The sequence below is a fragment of the Lipophrys pholis genome, assembly GCF_963383615.2.
Source record: "Lipophrys pholis genome assembly, chromosome: 5".
Lineage (NCBI taxonomy): Eukaryota > Metazoa > Chordata > Actinopteri > Blenniiformes > Blenniidae > Lipophrys > Lipophrys pholis.
Window position 1 is genome coordinate 29559973 of NC_137628.1, and position 14197 is coordinate 29574169.

At 44.2% G+C, this 14197-nt stretch overlaps 2 protein-coding genes across 2 annotated transcripts; one reads left to right on the top strand and one right to left on the bottom strand.

The window, feature by feature from the left end:
* Nucleotides 1-3876: 3876 nt before the first annotated feature.
* On the top strand, nt 3877-7608 carry LOC308110302 (nuclear factor 7, brain-like). The gene is made up of 6 exons (XM_080464512.1): nt 3877-3966; nt 4064-4300; nt 4390-4412; nt 4496-4614; nt 4686-4888; nt 6431-7608. Exons 1-6 carry the CDS (start codon nt 3904-3906, stop codon nt 7127-7129), a joined length of 1344 nt encoding a protein of 447 aa, XP_080320638.1. The 5' UTR covers nt 3877-3903; the 3' UTR covers nt 7130-7608.
* Nucleotides 7609-7819: 211 nt separating this feature from the next.
* Nucleotides 7820-13179, bottom strand: LOC308109413 (long-chain fatty acid transport protein 1-like). Its single transcript, XM_080462952.1, has 14 exons — nt 13007-13179; nt 12760-12929; nt 12534-12672; nt 12087-12342; nt 11819-11986; nt 11179-11248; nt 10564-10655; nt 9820-9929; nt 9442-9651; nt 9240-9366; nt 9024-9161; nt 8456-8620; nt 8219-8365; nt 7820-8122 (listed from the first exon to the last, which is right to left on the bottom strand). The coding sequence occupies exons 1-14, from the start codon at nt 13016-13018 to the stop codon at nt 7965-7967; spliced, it is 1962 nt and encodes a 653-aa protein (XP_080319078.1). The 5' UTR covers nt 13019-13179; the 3' UTR covers nt 7820-7964.
* Between the last annotated feature and the right edge of the window lie 1018 nt (nt 13180-14197).

Here is a 14197-nt window from a genome sequence, read left to right on the forward strand (position 1 = left end):
CAATGTGCTGCAGGAAACCATGCAGGGCACCGAGTTTATCTCTTAACGGAGGCTGCCGTTGACTGCAAGGTAGGAGGCAAACATTCCAGTCTGCAAACTAAACTGCAATGTTTTTGTATCAAAGACACATTTTTATTAACAAATTCCAAATTTCTTGAGGTCGGAAAAAAAATAAAAGAATAATCAACATGCTTTTTAATCACATAAGTCAAACTAAACTCAGAAGAAGGAAACGTTTAACGTTTCTCTATGGACTGCACAGTGGTACGGTGGGCTGCACAGTGGTGCAGTGGGCTGCACAGTGGTGCGGTGGGCTGCACAGTGGTACGGTGGGCTGCACAGTGGCGTGGTGGGCTGCACAGTGGCGTGGTGGGCTGCACAGTGGCGTGGTGGGCTGCACAGTGGCGTGGTGGGCTGCACAGTGGCGCGGTGGGCTGCACAGTGGTGCGGTGGGCTGCACAGTGGTACGGTGGGCTGCACAGTGGTACGGTGGGCTGCACAGTGGCGTGGTGGGCTGCACAGTGGCGCGGTGGGCTGCACAGTGGTGCAGTGGGCTGCACAGTGGCGTGGTGGGCTGCACAGTGGTACGGTGGGCTGCACAGTGGTGCAGTGGGCTCCACAGTGGCGTGGTGGGCTGCACAGTGGTGCAGTGGGCTCCGCAGTGGTGCAGTGGGCTGCACAGTGGTGCAGTGGGCTGCACAGTGGTGCAGTGGGCTCCGCAGTGGTGCAGTGGGCTGCACAGTGGCGTGGTGGGCTGCACAGTGGCGCGGTGGGCTGCACAGTGGCGCGGTGGGCTCCGCAGTGGCGCGGTGGGCTGCAGCAGACAGTCAGTTTCCATGTTCTCACTGTGTTCACACTGCGTGGATTGGTGATGTGCAGATCAATAACAAAACATCCAAACTCCCAGTATCGCCTCGATCTGCTTTTATATCGATTCTCATGTTTAAATATCAATATTTAAATGACTATTTCTTGCTCATTGTGCTTTTTCATCCTTACTCACGTGACCAGCGAAATATGGCTGGAAAATGCCCCACACTCGAGAACGCTGTTCACATTTGTGGCTTTTTATCGGTTGTAATTTGAAATAAAATATCCTAGAATACGTCCTTATAAGTAGTGGATGATAAAGGCCATCGGTGGTGTCACACATCACTGCTCTGGTTCTCTGGTTTCATCCTACAGGCTATATATATTTAATTGGTGGCTGTAAATTGCCCGTATGTGTGATCGTGAGTGTGTCTCTCTGTTTGCCCTGTGAGGATCTGTGGACCTGTGAAGGATGTACCCTGCTTTCTCCCATTTTCTGAGTTGTACAAAGAAGATGGGTGGATGAAGGAAGATTTGCTTGAACTTTTTAACTCGTAAATGACAAGAAAATATATCAAGTTTCATAACCACAGATTATCAGTAATTACCAAAGCTTTTCACATGACAATCAAACTGAGCTCAGAAAAAATTACGATAAAAGGAGTTTACGCAATATAAACAGTGTATCGCCCTGTTTCCTCACAGTGTGAATACCACTGTTTGATTCTGGTGCCTTTCTGCAATCCAACCACATGCATGTTAAGTTAATCGGAGACTTTAAATCGCCTGTCGGTGCTTCTTTGCTTCCGTCAGTCTTGTCTGACTGTCTGCTCATCGTTGCGCAAAGTTGGGAAAAGCCAACTCAGTCGATGGACGGACTTTTTTTTTTTCAATATTTGAACTGAAGTTGGCTTCAAAAGTAGCTTTTACTTCCTTGTTTTTCAATTTTAATCTTTTAGACTTGCATCCCTTCAAAGCAAACAAAACTCTCCATTCAACACCTGTCGTGTTTCCTCGTGAGTCATAAGCAGTTCAAACCAAATCATTCTGCTTTCCTGAGACGTCTCATTTGAATATGTTAAAAGGCCCCACACTAAAACCATTCACTCGTTTCCAAGAACATGAATTACTGCAGACAAATTAACATAATTTTTTGTACAAGAATATGTTTTTTTTTTTCAGATTTATCTCACAACTTTTTTTGACAGAATCACAAAAATTGAATGGCATGAAGAGGAATACTTTGAGTTTCTGGATGAAAGCAAGAAAGCGGCATCCTGAAGCATCGGATAGAGAGCAGCTGGCAGAAATTTACTGTTTCCTCAAGGACACTTCACCAGGGTACATAATTGCCAACAAGAGACTTGGAATGCTGGTATTCTAGTTACAGTTGCTCTGATCCCACAAAGCTAAACCAAACACAAACACAAAGACATCAAATAACAGCAGAGCTCTCAATAGCACAGAGCCTTACAAGATCTGAACCCTGGTTATTTTTTACCCAGATTAAGGAGGCCCGCTCAATACTTTTTCATTTGGAGGCTTCCTGCAACCACAGCAAGTGGATATTTATACAAGGAAGCAGTCAAACTTTTTTTTTTTTTTTTTAAACCCACTGTAAATATTAATTTTCCTTTTCAAACAGATGCCGCCTTGTGTTCATCCAAATTTAGTCGATTCACACCAAAGTGAGAGCGAGTTTAAAATCGGCATCGTGCTGAAATCTAAGCTGGTCAGAACTGTTTCTATCTTTGATTCCATATGTGAAGCTTGTGTCTCGTGAGACATGACATTTAGGTTAAATACACACACACACACACACACACACACACACACACACACACACACACACACACACACACACACACACACACACACACACACGCACACACACACACACACACTCAGGTCTCTCACTGGGACACTCTCTTACAAATGGAAGATTCTCAATAACATTTTACTTGAGTCGCAATGCTGTCTGAGTTTCCACTGTCGATTTTGAATGTATGAATCGTAGCATTTAACCTGATCTTATTTAGTTGAATTAAATTTCAAGTCAATTGTATTTCTGCAGCACCAAATGCAACACAGTCATCGCACTTTTGCAGTCATCCATGTGAGCAGAGAGAGAGAGAGAGAGAGAGAGAGAGAGAGAGAGAGAGAGAGAGAGAGAGAGAGAGAGAGAGAGAGAGAGAGAGAGAGAGAGAGAGAGAGAGAGGAGAGGGGGGAGAAGAGTCCAGTGCAACAAAACTCACAGCAGTTTTATTAGAAAATGGTCCAGTGTGGACTGAACCAGCTCGAACTGTAAGCTTTATTAAATAAAAAGTCTTGAGCCGAACCAGCAACTGAAACTGAAAGTGGATCTGGTTCCTCATGAGGGGAGCCTGAGAGCTGAAAGCTCTGCCTCCATGAAGCTTTTAGAAAACGCAAGAACCTCCAGGGGGCAGCACTGAGAACCAAGTGTTCTTCCTGGGAGATATGGGACTAACGGTTCTTTAAGATACGATGGAGCCTGACGGTTAAGAGTTTGTTTTTGTTTTTTTGTTTTTTTTTAAGTTATAAGAAGGATTTTAAATTGTATTCTAGATTTTCCAGGAAGCCAATGAAGAGAAGTTAATATTGAAGTGATGTGATGTCTCCTGCTGGTTCCTGTCAGGCAGCATGTTGAATCAGTTGAAGACTTTTTAAGCAGTTATTATTTTTCTTCATGACATTCATTTTATGACATTAGCGTTATTTCAAATCAAGCCTCATTGCACTTATTTAATAATCACTCTGAGTGCACTTGTATTTCATTTTTTCACCCTCTTCTCATAAATCAATTTTTCTTCCCTCACGTGTTCCTCGTTTTCTGTGTAGCACTATTACTTGCACTAAGTCACATCGAAGCTGCTATTATACAGTTAATGTTTGGGTTGCCTATTGTGCTGCTGCCGCCTTTTGTTTACTTCCTTTCAGGACTAATCGTCACCTTTGTAATTGCATGTAGTTAGTGCAGATTGAACTGCTTAAGTGCAGACTGGAGAGTCGTTTCAGAGTGATTCTCTTTCTGGCCACTAGGAGGAGCTCAGAACATCTTTGAAAGGACTAAACATGAAGATGATTCACTACAGGAAGGTCTCACAAACCTGCCAACATACATCTCGATACAACCAGGTAAAACTGCACCTACACAACTCTCCTTACAAAAAAAAGAAAAAGAAAAAGAAAATCCCTCTCTTGTTTTACTCTTTTAATCTTCCTTTTATTCGAGGCTGAGGCCAAACTGGCAGAGGAACACATGAAGCAAGAATTTGAGACACTTCACCAGTTCTTGAGGCAGGAAGAAGCATCCAGGCTTCAGGCACTGAGGGAGGAACAGGGGGAGAAGATGAGAAGGGCCGAGGAATGGAGAGGCGAAATAAATCAGGTGATAAAATCTCTGGAGGAGAAAATCCAGCTGGCTGAAGACGAGATCGATGCAGGAGGGGATGGAGGAGAATTTCTACAGGTAACATTAATCAAATCAGTAAGTGAATGAGAACTGGTGTCCATTTAAACCATGTTAACAGTTTCGTCCCTTCTTCTTTATTTTAATAGAACTACAAACATACCATGAATAGGTATTTAGCTTTTCTATTGATTTTTGCTTTTGAAGTGAGCAGTGGAGATCTGCTGCTGTGTGACTGTTTGTTCTTCACTGCAGCTCGTGGATCGCCGGCTGGAAGCCGCAGAATCTTTGCAGACCTCTAATAAATGTGGCTAAACACCTGGGTAACCTCCACTACGCCGTGTGGGCGAAGATGAAACACATCGCTCCGTTCAGTCAGTGTCACTCTGCACATGTTGTGTTCATTTCTTTCCCTCCTCTTTAAAACCTTCGGCATATCTTCCAGCTCCGGTGACCTTTGACTCCAGGACAGCTGGGCAGGCTTTACAGATGTCCGCTGGACACAGCAGTGTCCACGTCACTGCTGGAGCCTCACAGACCGGAGGGGAGGTCGCAGCTGCTCCGGAACACCCCGAACGCTTCCACCCAATTTCCTGCGTTGTGGGTGGAGAGGGTTTGTCCTCAGGAGTACACAGCTGGACTGTCCAGGTACTCAGAGTACTCAGAGACCCGGAGTTTTGTGTTTATATGTTGATGAATCCAAATTAGACTGACTGTATGTGTCTATATCTTTGTGTTTCAGCTACACTGTACAAAATCGGAAATAGGACCCATTTTAATTTAATGTTATTGAAACATCTTTATAAAAATAAAATCATTTTTGGCTTTTTTTTTTTTTTTTTTATAAAATTTGTAAATATGCTCAAGTGTACTAATGTGTTGACATTACTGCCTGTCGGTCATGTTTGTGTGCTTAATCCTGGTACGTTTTGGTAATATTTATTTTACTCCTTTATTACTGTCCACTAGATATTTACTTTACTACTTCACAAATTAGTTAATGCAAATATAAAGTAAATGCTTACTTGGGAAAATAACCTTGTGTGTATTGTGTGTCCCAATAATTTGCATGTAGTTGTATTATTAGTGTAGCTGTGGGTCAGTTGAACACAGAGGTGGGCACTTCCTGAATGTTTTAGATACCATCCTGCCTCCAGACCCCTGGGTGTAACGAGCAGGCCACTCTGGGGTTTTGCTGAGCTGCATGGTGACACGTTCATTAAATTCAGGAATGTTGAAGCAGGACATTGGTAACATGCAGAAGCAGAAGTGGCCAAATTCTGGGCAGATGATTGATTTACTTAGTAATTTCTGCTGAACTTACATGGTCTGTTTGAGTTAATTGGGCAATAATAAAGCTTCATATGTTCGACTGCACTCTCCTATGAGGAGGGTGTCATTTTCAGCAGTGACACAGAACTCACCATAACACCTACTGGATTCATGAAGTGATCACAACGAGGGGAAGCAGCAACATAACAGCTGATATAAACTAGAAACATGCAGACGGCCGTTACTTAAGATCAGACACCTTTCAGCTCGCTGGCATCCGGAGTGAGTCGATTTAGGAGCGAGTCGATTCAAGAATGAGTCGGTTTGGAGTCAGTCGGTTCAGGAGTCAGTCGGTTCAGGAGTCAGTCAATTGTGGAGCGAGTCGGTTCAGGAGTCAGTCGGTTCAGGAGACTCAGAGGCTGGACTAGTAAGTTTTTCTTTGTTGTATATGTGATGAAAATGTTTAGAATTTTGCTAAATCATACAATTAATACAGAAAATGACTACAATCTCAACATAAAGCCAATTTTGAAACCTTCTGATGTAAAATACAGTGAAATGTCCAAAAAACTTCTTTGACTGTTGCATTATGGGCGTTTTCATAAACTCACCCTGACAGCATGACTTTGGGACTGACGTTAGTTTATGATGGCAGCATCAGTGATATCTCCGCTCGGGTCTGAGTGTTGGGTTGGGTTCCTACTCTTGTGAAATTAGTTTTTAAAAATGAATGTCTCCTTTTATCATTTTGCAGTTTGCTTGGTGGCTTCGGCAGATCACTTTGGAGTAATTCCTCCATACTGGAGCCTCTTCTGGGCCGGTTCTGGCCCACGGGCTTAATGTTTGACGCCCTTGCAGCGAAGCGTTACTCTCCCTGCTTTTTCATTCTAAAATTGAATCTTTTATTACTTTCAACAGGTGGGAGCCTCTGATAACTGGACGCTCGGTGTGGCTGCTCAGTGGGTTTGCAGGAAGGCGGCGTTTGAGGCGAGTCCTGAGGCAGGACTGTGGTGTATCAGCCTGATCGACGGAACCTATCAAGCTCTCGCGACCCCGTCCAAGATCCTGCAAGTCAGCAGCCTAGACCGCCTTCACAAGGTCCGCCTGAGGTTCGACTGGGAGGCGGGGACGCTGACATTTATCAATGCAGACACCAACGCTCATCTCTATACGTTCACGCATCGCTTCAGTGAGGTAGTGTACCCTTACTTTGAAACTATAACTCCAGGGGGAAGCCTGGCCTTGTTGGGACAAAGAGTAAACCTCAGTGTCGGGTTGGATTGTGTCCCGGGCGACGACCCTCTCATCATCAGTGAGGAAGACCGTTTAACAAGGGAATCAACGTCTGTGAAGGACTTGGTCACTTCATCCAATGCCAGCGACAGCAAAACAGTCAACGGGCATTCAGATGAAGACAAGAAATCCCCAAATCGCGCCGTGAAAGAGGTGAAGACAACTAAACCGAAACCAGGGAAAAAAAAGGCATCGAACAATAAAACAGGTGCAAAACAGGAAACCAGCAAGAGCAGATTCAATGTGACTTATCACGTATCGCTGAACAGAGCTCTGGATGACGTCAACGATCAACTGGACAACCACGAGGAAACTGAAAAATAATGCAGATCACCTCACTCTTTCTCTGTAAAAGTGAATATGTTCAGATAACTCTGAGTCTGGAGCCACACTAAACAAGAAATTACAAATTCATCTGTGGTTTCAGCTTTTAGCTGTTCTCTGGGGGTTTTCATGGCTGATCTGTTTGTGCACCAGTTGCATGAATACTAAAATATGGTCATAACACAGAACTTGTCATGCAATGAAGTTTCGGCTCAAAGTGTTTTTAAATAAACGTATTGGCTGTGTAATCCGGTGCAAACATATTCCAGTCAGGCTCCACTGGCGATGCTTCAACTTTACATTTAGCTGCTTCATCAGAAGGAAATTAAGAAAACCTTTGATCAGATATTTCAAATCAGTTAAAGCTGCAATTTGCATTGACATTAAAACTGTAAACATAATTTAAATGACATTGTTGAACAAACTACTGTTGTTTTTATCGTTTGTGAGTGTGGTAATAAAGTTCAATTATATGACACAAGAAGGTGTTTTTTTGCTGTGAGCTTATTATCTGACAACAGTAATGTCATTTTTTCTTTTAAGTGAAAAAAGAGTTAATATATTTCCTTATTTAATTGTGGTTCTTTTTATACATATCCTGACTTTGTGTTTCCTTCTAATTACCCTTTCTATTAGGTGTTATACTAAAGATATGAAAGGTGTGAATGAAGAAATACTCTCCATATTATTAGAAATTTTATGGAAAATATGGAATATTTAATGGAAAACTGAATACAACATTGTACATTTTGGATATAGTTGTGACAGAGTTTTCTCTGTGAGGAATAAAAGTCTCTCTTTAGAACCAGAATGGCTCCATCAGCCTCTTCTGGTCTCATAGACTCACCTTCCCCTCCACAATGGAACTAAATAGTTCATCGGTAACAGCTTCATAACCGCCGGCACGACGGTTGAGAAAATAAATCTTGTCACCGATGTCTTGTGGCTTGAATCCTTCACTCTGCAGCCTCGTCTTCTGAATTTTGAAAGTACCTGCGAGTAAAGTGGGAAAAAAAAAAGTTTGCGTGTGACTTTTCTCTCTTTCTTTCCGTTGAGTGACGTTGGAGTGTCCTTGCTTTGTTGTCTCACCCGTCGTGTCAACAGATGGCAGGAGTCGAAGGAATACGGGACGCGCGTAGGAAGGCAGGGCTTTTTGTACGGCGCTCAAGAACGCCTCAAGGTCTATCTGCCCTCCTGCAGGAGCTATCGCCGCCATGCCAGCCTTTCCCTCCACACCTGCACGCAACAAGCACACGCTTTTACACACATGCAGTGTTTTTTTGTTGTTGTTGTGTGTTTGTGCTATCGATGTCATCTCCTGTGTACCCGGGACGGAGACTCCATAGACGGCCACGTCGGTGTGTCCCAGCAGGCCACTCAGGACTCCCTCCACCTCTGTCGTGGAGACGTTTTCCCCTCGCCAGCGAAACGTGTCGCCGCTGCGATCCCGGAAATACATGTAGCCATATTCATCCATTACCAGCACATCACCTGACGGGCAGACGGGAGAATGGAGTCATCAGCATTATCACTGTGATCGCTGCAGTCAAGTAATCATGACTCCACTCTGACTCACAGTCGTCTATTTATAATGTCAATGATGCTTTGTAAATTTGTCGGCAATTACTGATCTTTTATTCCTCTGTGGTTCCCATTGACACCAGACCGAGTATATATATATATATATTTCCATAAGGAATTTTAGTCATGAACTAATCAAGGTAAGAGTGGAAAACAACCTCTCATTTGTCATATTCACAGACGGTGAATCAGCGTTTTTTGCGTCTGTGAGAAATCCTTCAAAACGTGTTTAAACACATAAAAGGAGGAACTCAAACTCTGACGGTCTGTCATCGTTTATTCCAGCTGATGTTGAGGAGACTGAAGGAAATACCAGAGACGTAAGCAGAGTCTCCCATCTTGAACACGTCGTGTTCTATCTTCTGATTGGTGGACTCTCGATCGGCGTAGCCGTCAAATCTCCTCAGTGGATCTTTGTGGTCGATGCGTCCCACCAACATCCCCGGCTCTCCTGTGAAGGCACAGAGGATTTTATTGATTCGTTCATTACTTTTTCTTCTTCTGTAAGCTGGTTTTTCTGCGACATTACCAGGTTGACAGGGTATACAGAGTCCCTGGGAGTCTCTGAGCAGAGCCGTGTTGTCCTGCTGCACCCTGACCAACCGGATGGGGTAAAAGCTGGGCAGGAGGCGACTGTTGAAGCCGCACGCTCCGACCTGAACGTGCAAACAAAGTAAATAGATGATATTCATATTCAAATCCCTGTTAGAGCAACTTGCAAGGAGTCATACTTGTCCATCGATGTTGATCAGGCTGCAGTTACACTCAGTGGCGCCATAAAATTCACCGACTCTTTGGATTCGAAATCTCTGAACAAACTCCTCCCACACCGAAGGACGGAGTCCATTTCCTACAGCGACACGAACTCTGTGACGTGCCTCCGACGGACCAACAGGTTGAGCCAACAGATAACGACAGATCTCACCGATATACTGGATTACCTGAATGTGCACACACACACACACACACACACACACACACACACACACACACACACACACACACACACACAACACTGAAGTTACTGACCTGAACAGCGTTAGTTTGCAGTCGACAGAACCTGGAGGTTTTGAACCAGCACACTTTGTTTTCGAGCCGTTTGTACTCACAGTGCAGTTGTGTTTGACACAATCATCCCAGAAGCGACTGGCTGAGAATTTCCTTTTGATTACAACAGTCAAACCGAAGAGCAAACACTGACCGACACCCATGATGGTGCCTGCAAACAGCGAGCGCGCACACACACACACGCACACACACACACACACACACACACACACACACACACACACACACACACACACACACACACACACACACACACACACACACACACACACACACACGGGGATTACAGCAGCCAACTTTATTGGTTTTTCCTTCTGCTTCACAGGTTTTTTTTTGCATTCTTCAGAACTTTAGAAATGAGAAATATTTGATTATATGTTAGATTATAAATCGTGACTGTTTTTGTTATTTGGGTGTAGGATAAAACAACATGACGTAAATTAAAAAAACATTTTTATAATCTTTTATCTGATATGCAATAATGTGATAAAGATTCACATTCACACATGCTTGATGATTTGTAGCCACCAATCAGCTTCGAGTTTAATTTGTGGGAACAAACTGGAGTGAAGCACAGGGAGAACATGCAGGCTCAACACAGTCGTGGGTCTGGACTCAAACCAAAGACTGTTTTGAGGTGAACCTGAAGACTGCATCACTATGCAGCACGATAGCTGCTAATGTAATGTGGTCAGAAGCTGCTCAGTTGTAGTTCTTTAAGTGTCACCTGAGTGTGTGTGAGAGTCTTCTGTTTGCATGAGCGAGACCAGACTCAACACTCCTACCTGCAGAATGGTACAGGGGCAGGCAGCAGTAGACGACATCTTCAGGACACAATCCAAAGGAGTGAAAACCAAAAGCAGCGATGCGATAATACCTGATGAGCAACATGAAAATAAACACTCACAACCTCATGAGTTTTCCCCAATTGTTGAACTGTAGGACATTGTGATGTGGCGACTGAGCTCCTGTTCATTATCTGTTGCAGGGTAATTGTTTCCTGTTTGCTTTTCGCCATCCGGTTTCTTTCCTGCTAACTAACGTCTGAACATTGGAATGGATAGAGGCGGCGGACGCCGCCCACCTCTCAATTCAGTTCTGGAGATTTTTTCTTTTCAAAAGGAAGTTTTTCCTCTCTTGCACACTTACTGGTATAAGAATTTTTCTCCCTTAAATTTGTATTCAGATCATGACCATCATGTGTGGATGGCTGTGTTGTACTGAATAAATAAGCTGAATTGGATACAGAACAGAACGTGGCATCATATCACTTAGAAACATTTTCCGCATCCTGCATCTACATGTTTTTATGAAATCACTGAAACTCTGCCTGCAAGTTATTTTTATTCCCTGGAGTTGTCTCCATTAACCGTATCAGATCAGATCACAGATGAACTCACCGACTGTGAACCACTATTGCTGCCTTTGGCATTCCAGTAGTACCCGAAGTGTAAATGTAGAAAAGTCTGTCTGCAGAAACACAAAGAGAGTCGAGTATTTTAGTGTGTGAGTGTTTCTGAGTGTTTGCTCATCTGACAGCCTTTAACGTGTGAGGTATGCGGCTCGGTCTCCCCCATCATTCCATGTTTCTGTGTCTCCATCCATTCCCTCGGTGTTTGACAGCTGAACAAGCAACGACTTGAAGAGCATCAACCGAGGAATGAGTGTCATGTGATAACAAGGCTGAAGAAAACAATGACAACTGAGCAAATCAATGTTAGAAAGGTTCCTTTACAAGAAGAAAAAATTAAAAAGCAATTATTTTAATGCGTTTAACCGTGTGCGTGTGTGAGTGCGTGTGTGTGTGTGTGTGTGTGTGTGTGTGTGTGTGTGTGTGTGTGTGTGTGTGTGTGCGTGCGTGTGTGTGTGAGAGAGAGAGAGAGAGAGAGAGAGAGAGAGAGAGAGAGAGATTTAACACCAGAGAGTGTGACATCTGACAGGCAAAGACTTGCTATGCACAAGACGATGTTGCAACTGTTATATAGCAACATTTTTTTTTTTTTTAATTCTACGCACACAACAAACACGGCAGTACCTCACCGTGAAACTCCTTCCTGAGTTTGTAGGATGGTGGGTGTGTTGGCGAACGAGATAGCAGTGTGTCCAAACTCTGAACTTGTTTGCCGGAGAGAGTCTCCTCGTCCTTCTGCCCTCCGACGCTGAACAAAACCATGCCAGGCTGCAAAGAGTCAATCACCGTTGAAATTGCTGGAAGATAATAAGGCGACCAAGTCGTTTGTGACTAATGGAAACCAGGAAAACCAGCAACAATTATTCTGACATCATACCAGGTCCACATTGCTGTTACCTGTCGTCACCTCCGTCCCAAACACCAGCGCTCGAGCTCCAGACACGCCGATGCAGTGCGACAGTGAGTGCTGTCGGAGGTTGTGGTTGATAAACGCCGCCTCCACTCCCACCATGGCCAGTCCCAGCCACAGAGCAACCACCACAGGGTGGCTCTCCAAGAACAAGGCCACAACCTGGCCTTCAGTCCAGCCCTGGTCCCGGGCCCAGTGAGCCACAGCGTGGCTCCTCTCCTGCAGCTCCCTGAAGCTCCAAACCTGCAACACAAACAGAATTCATTTATATCGTGCGTTTCACCTTTTGGCTCTCAATGGGGACGGCATCCAGGAGGCGTTTGTTAGTGGAGGACTCTTCCATGATCCCAGACCAACTGAGCCACAGGCTCTGTTCATATCATTTTCTGTCTTGATATTAAAGCTTTTATTTGAAACCCTGGATGAGTGCTCACCTCTCCGGTGGCCTCATAGATCAAGGCAGGCTTGTCTGGATTCAGTGCCACCATCTGAGCAAACAGGGCGGGAATGGTGCTTTTATTTCGCTTGTGTCGGTACATGGAAATCCTCACTTTCAATATAACAATCAGACACCTTTGAGAGAAAAAGAAGCAGAGATTAAAGACATGAGGGAAAGCTGATGACATCAGGAAATAAGTAAATATGGAATTACTTGCTTACATGAGGTCTCTTCTGATGGTGCATAGAGCTACAAAAACGCTCCTCCAGGACCCCCTCCAGGTCATGCAGAGCCCCGTTCCCATGGACAGGCTGCAGAGCCGGGACCCAGACATCCACCACACGACGCCCATCACACTCAGGATGGCACAACTTATCAGATGCTTGCTTATCTGGAGAGAAACCCCGTCTCACTGAACAAAAACCATCAGAAACTTCACATTTAGTGATTTATTGTAAGTTATCTTACCTGTGAAAGCATTTTGGATAATTCCCACAATCACAAGCTTGAGCTTGAAGCAGCAGCATGCACCAGAAGACCCTTCAGAAACCGTCCAAAAGCAGGTAGACTGTGTCAGCAGCAGGTCAGGAGAGCCGCCAGATGTTTGCTGAGCAGCTGTCAGAGGTGAAATGAGAGGCAGCACCCAGCAGAGAGCAGCGCAGGTCACAACTCATAGCTGCAGCGTCACTGCTGGTTGCCTGTGATTCATTTCCCCAGAAGCTGGATGCCATAGAGAGTCAGATTTACAACATCTGGGCATTAATGTCGGATATCATGGGGAGAGAAGATATTTGTGGTTTCATTGGAATTTCATTACTCAAGCACATTTAGCAAGGGAAGAGAAGTTGATGGAGGAAGTTTTCCTCCCGTCCTAAATTTGCTGGTGTTGATGGACGAGACGCTGAATCCTAAGTTGCTCTTATTGTTTTTGAGCGCCTCAACATTGAATATTCAAAACTGAAGCAGTGAATTTGACTGATTGTATCAAGAGACTGCTGAAAACAATATAGTCGAATATTTTAAAAATGTATTTTACTTTTGTCCATATGACAAATCGCTTGAAAGCAAAGTATCATCCTTCACATATAAATGGAATAAGTCTCTGGTTCTCAAAGCAAAGTGCCCCCCCCCCCCCCCACCCCCCCCCCACCCCCACCCCCACCCGCTGCCCCACCACCACCACTACCACCCAGAAATATACTCCTTAATTTCTTTCCCTTTAAGATCTACTTCACTTGTTTGATTGAAACTCAACATTTAATATTACATAGATCAAATCCATTTACAAAAAACCTTTTACAATTTTACCTGAGTAAACCCATGAATTCTCAACATTCACTGCTTTCAGGATATGTTCTGAACAAAATGCCTCTTTGTGCGAAAAAAAAAAACTTTTTAGCAGCAGTGAAATAAATGAAGGAGTGAAACCATGTCCAAACACACGAGGCAGCTGGGTCCCAGAAATACATTATTCATTTGGCATCCTCCATCCATTTTCTCCTGCTTATCTGTTTCCGGGTGGTGGGGGTGTCAGTCTGAGCACCGTCACCCAGATCACATTGCACCCATTAAGAACCTTTCCTGATAGTGGTGAGCCCACGGGAAGGTGGCGCCCGGCGTGGGACATGAACCCTCTACCTTGAGAGTCTCATGCTCTAC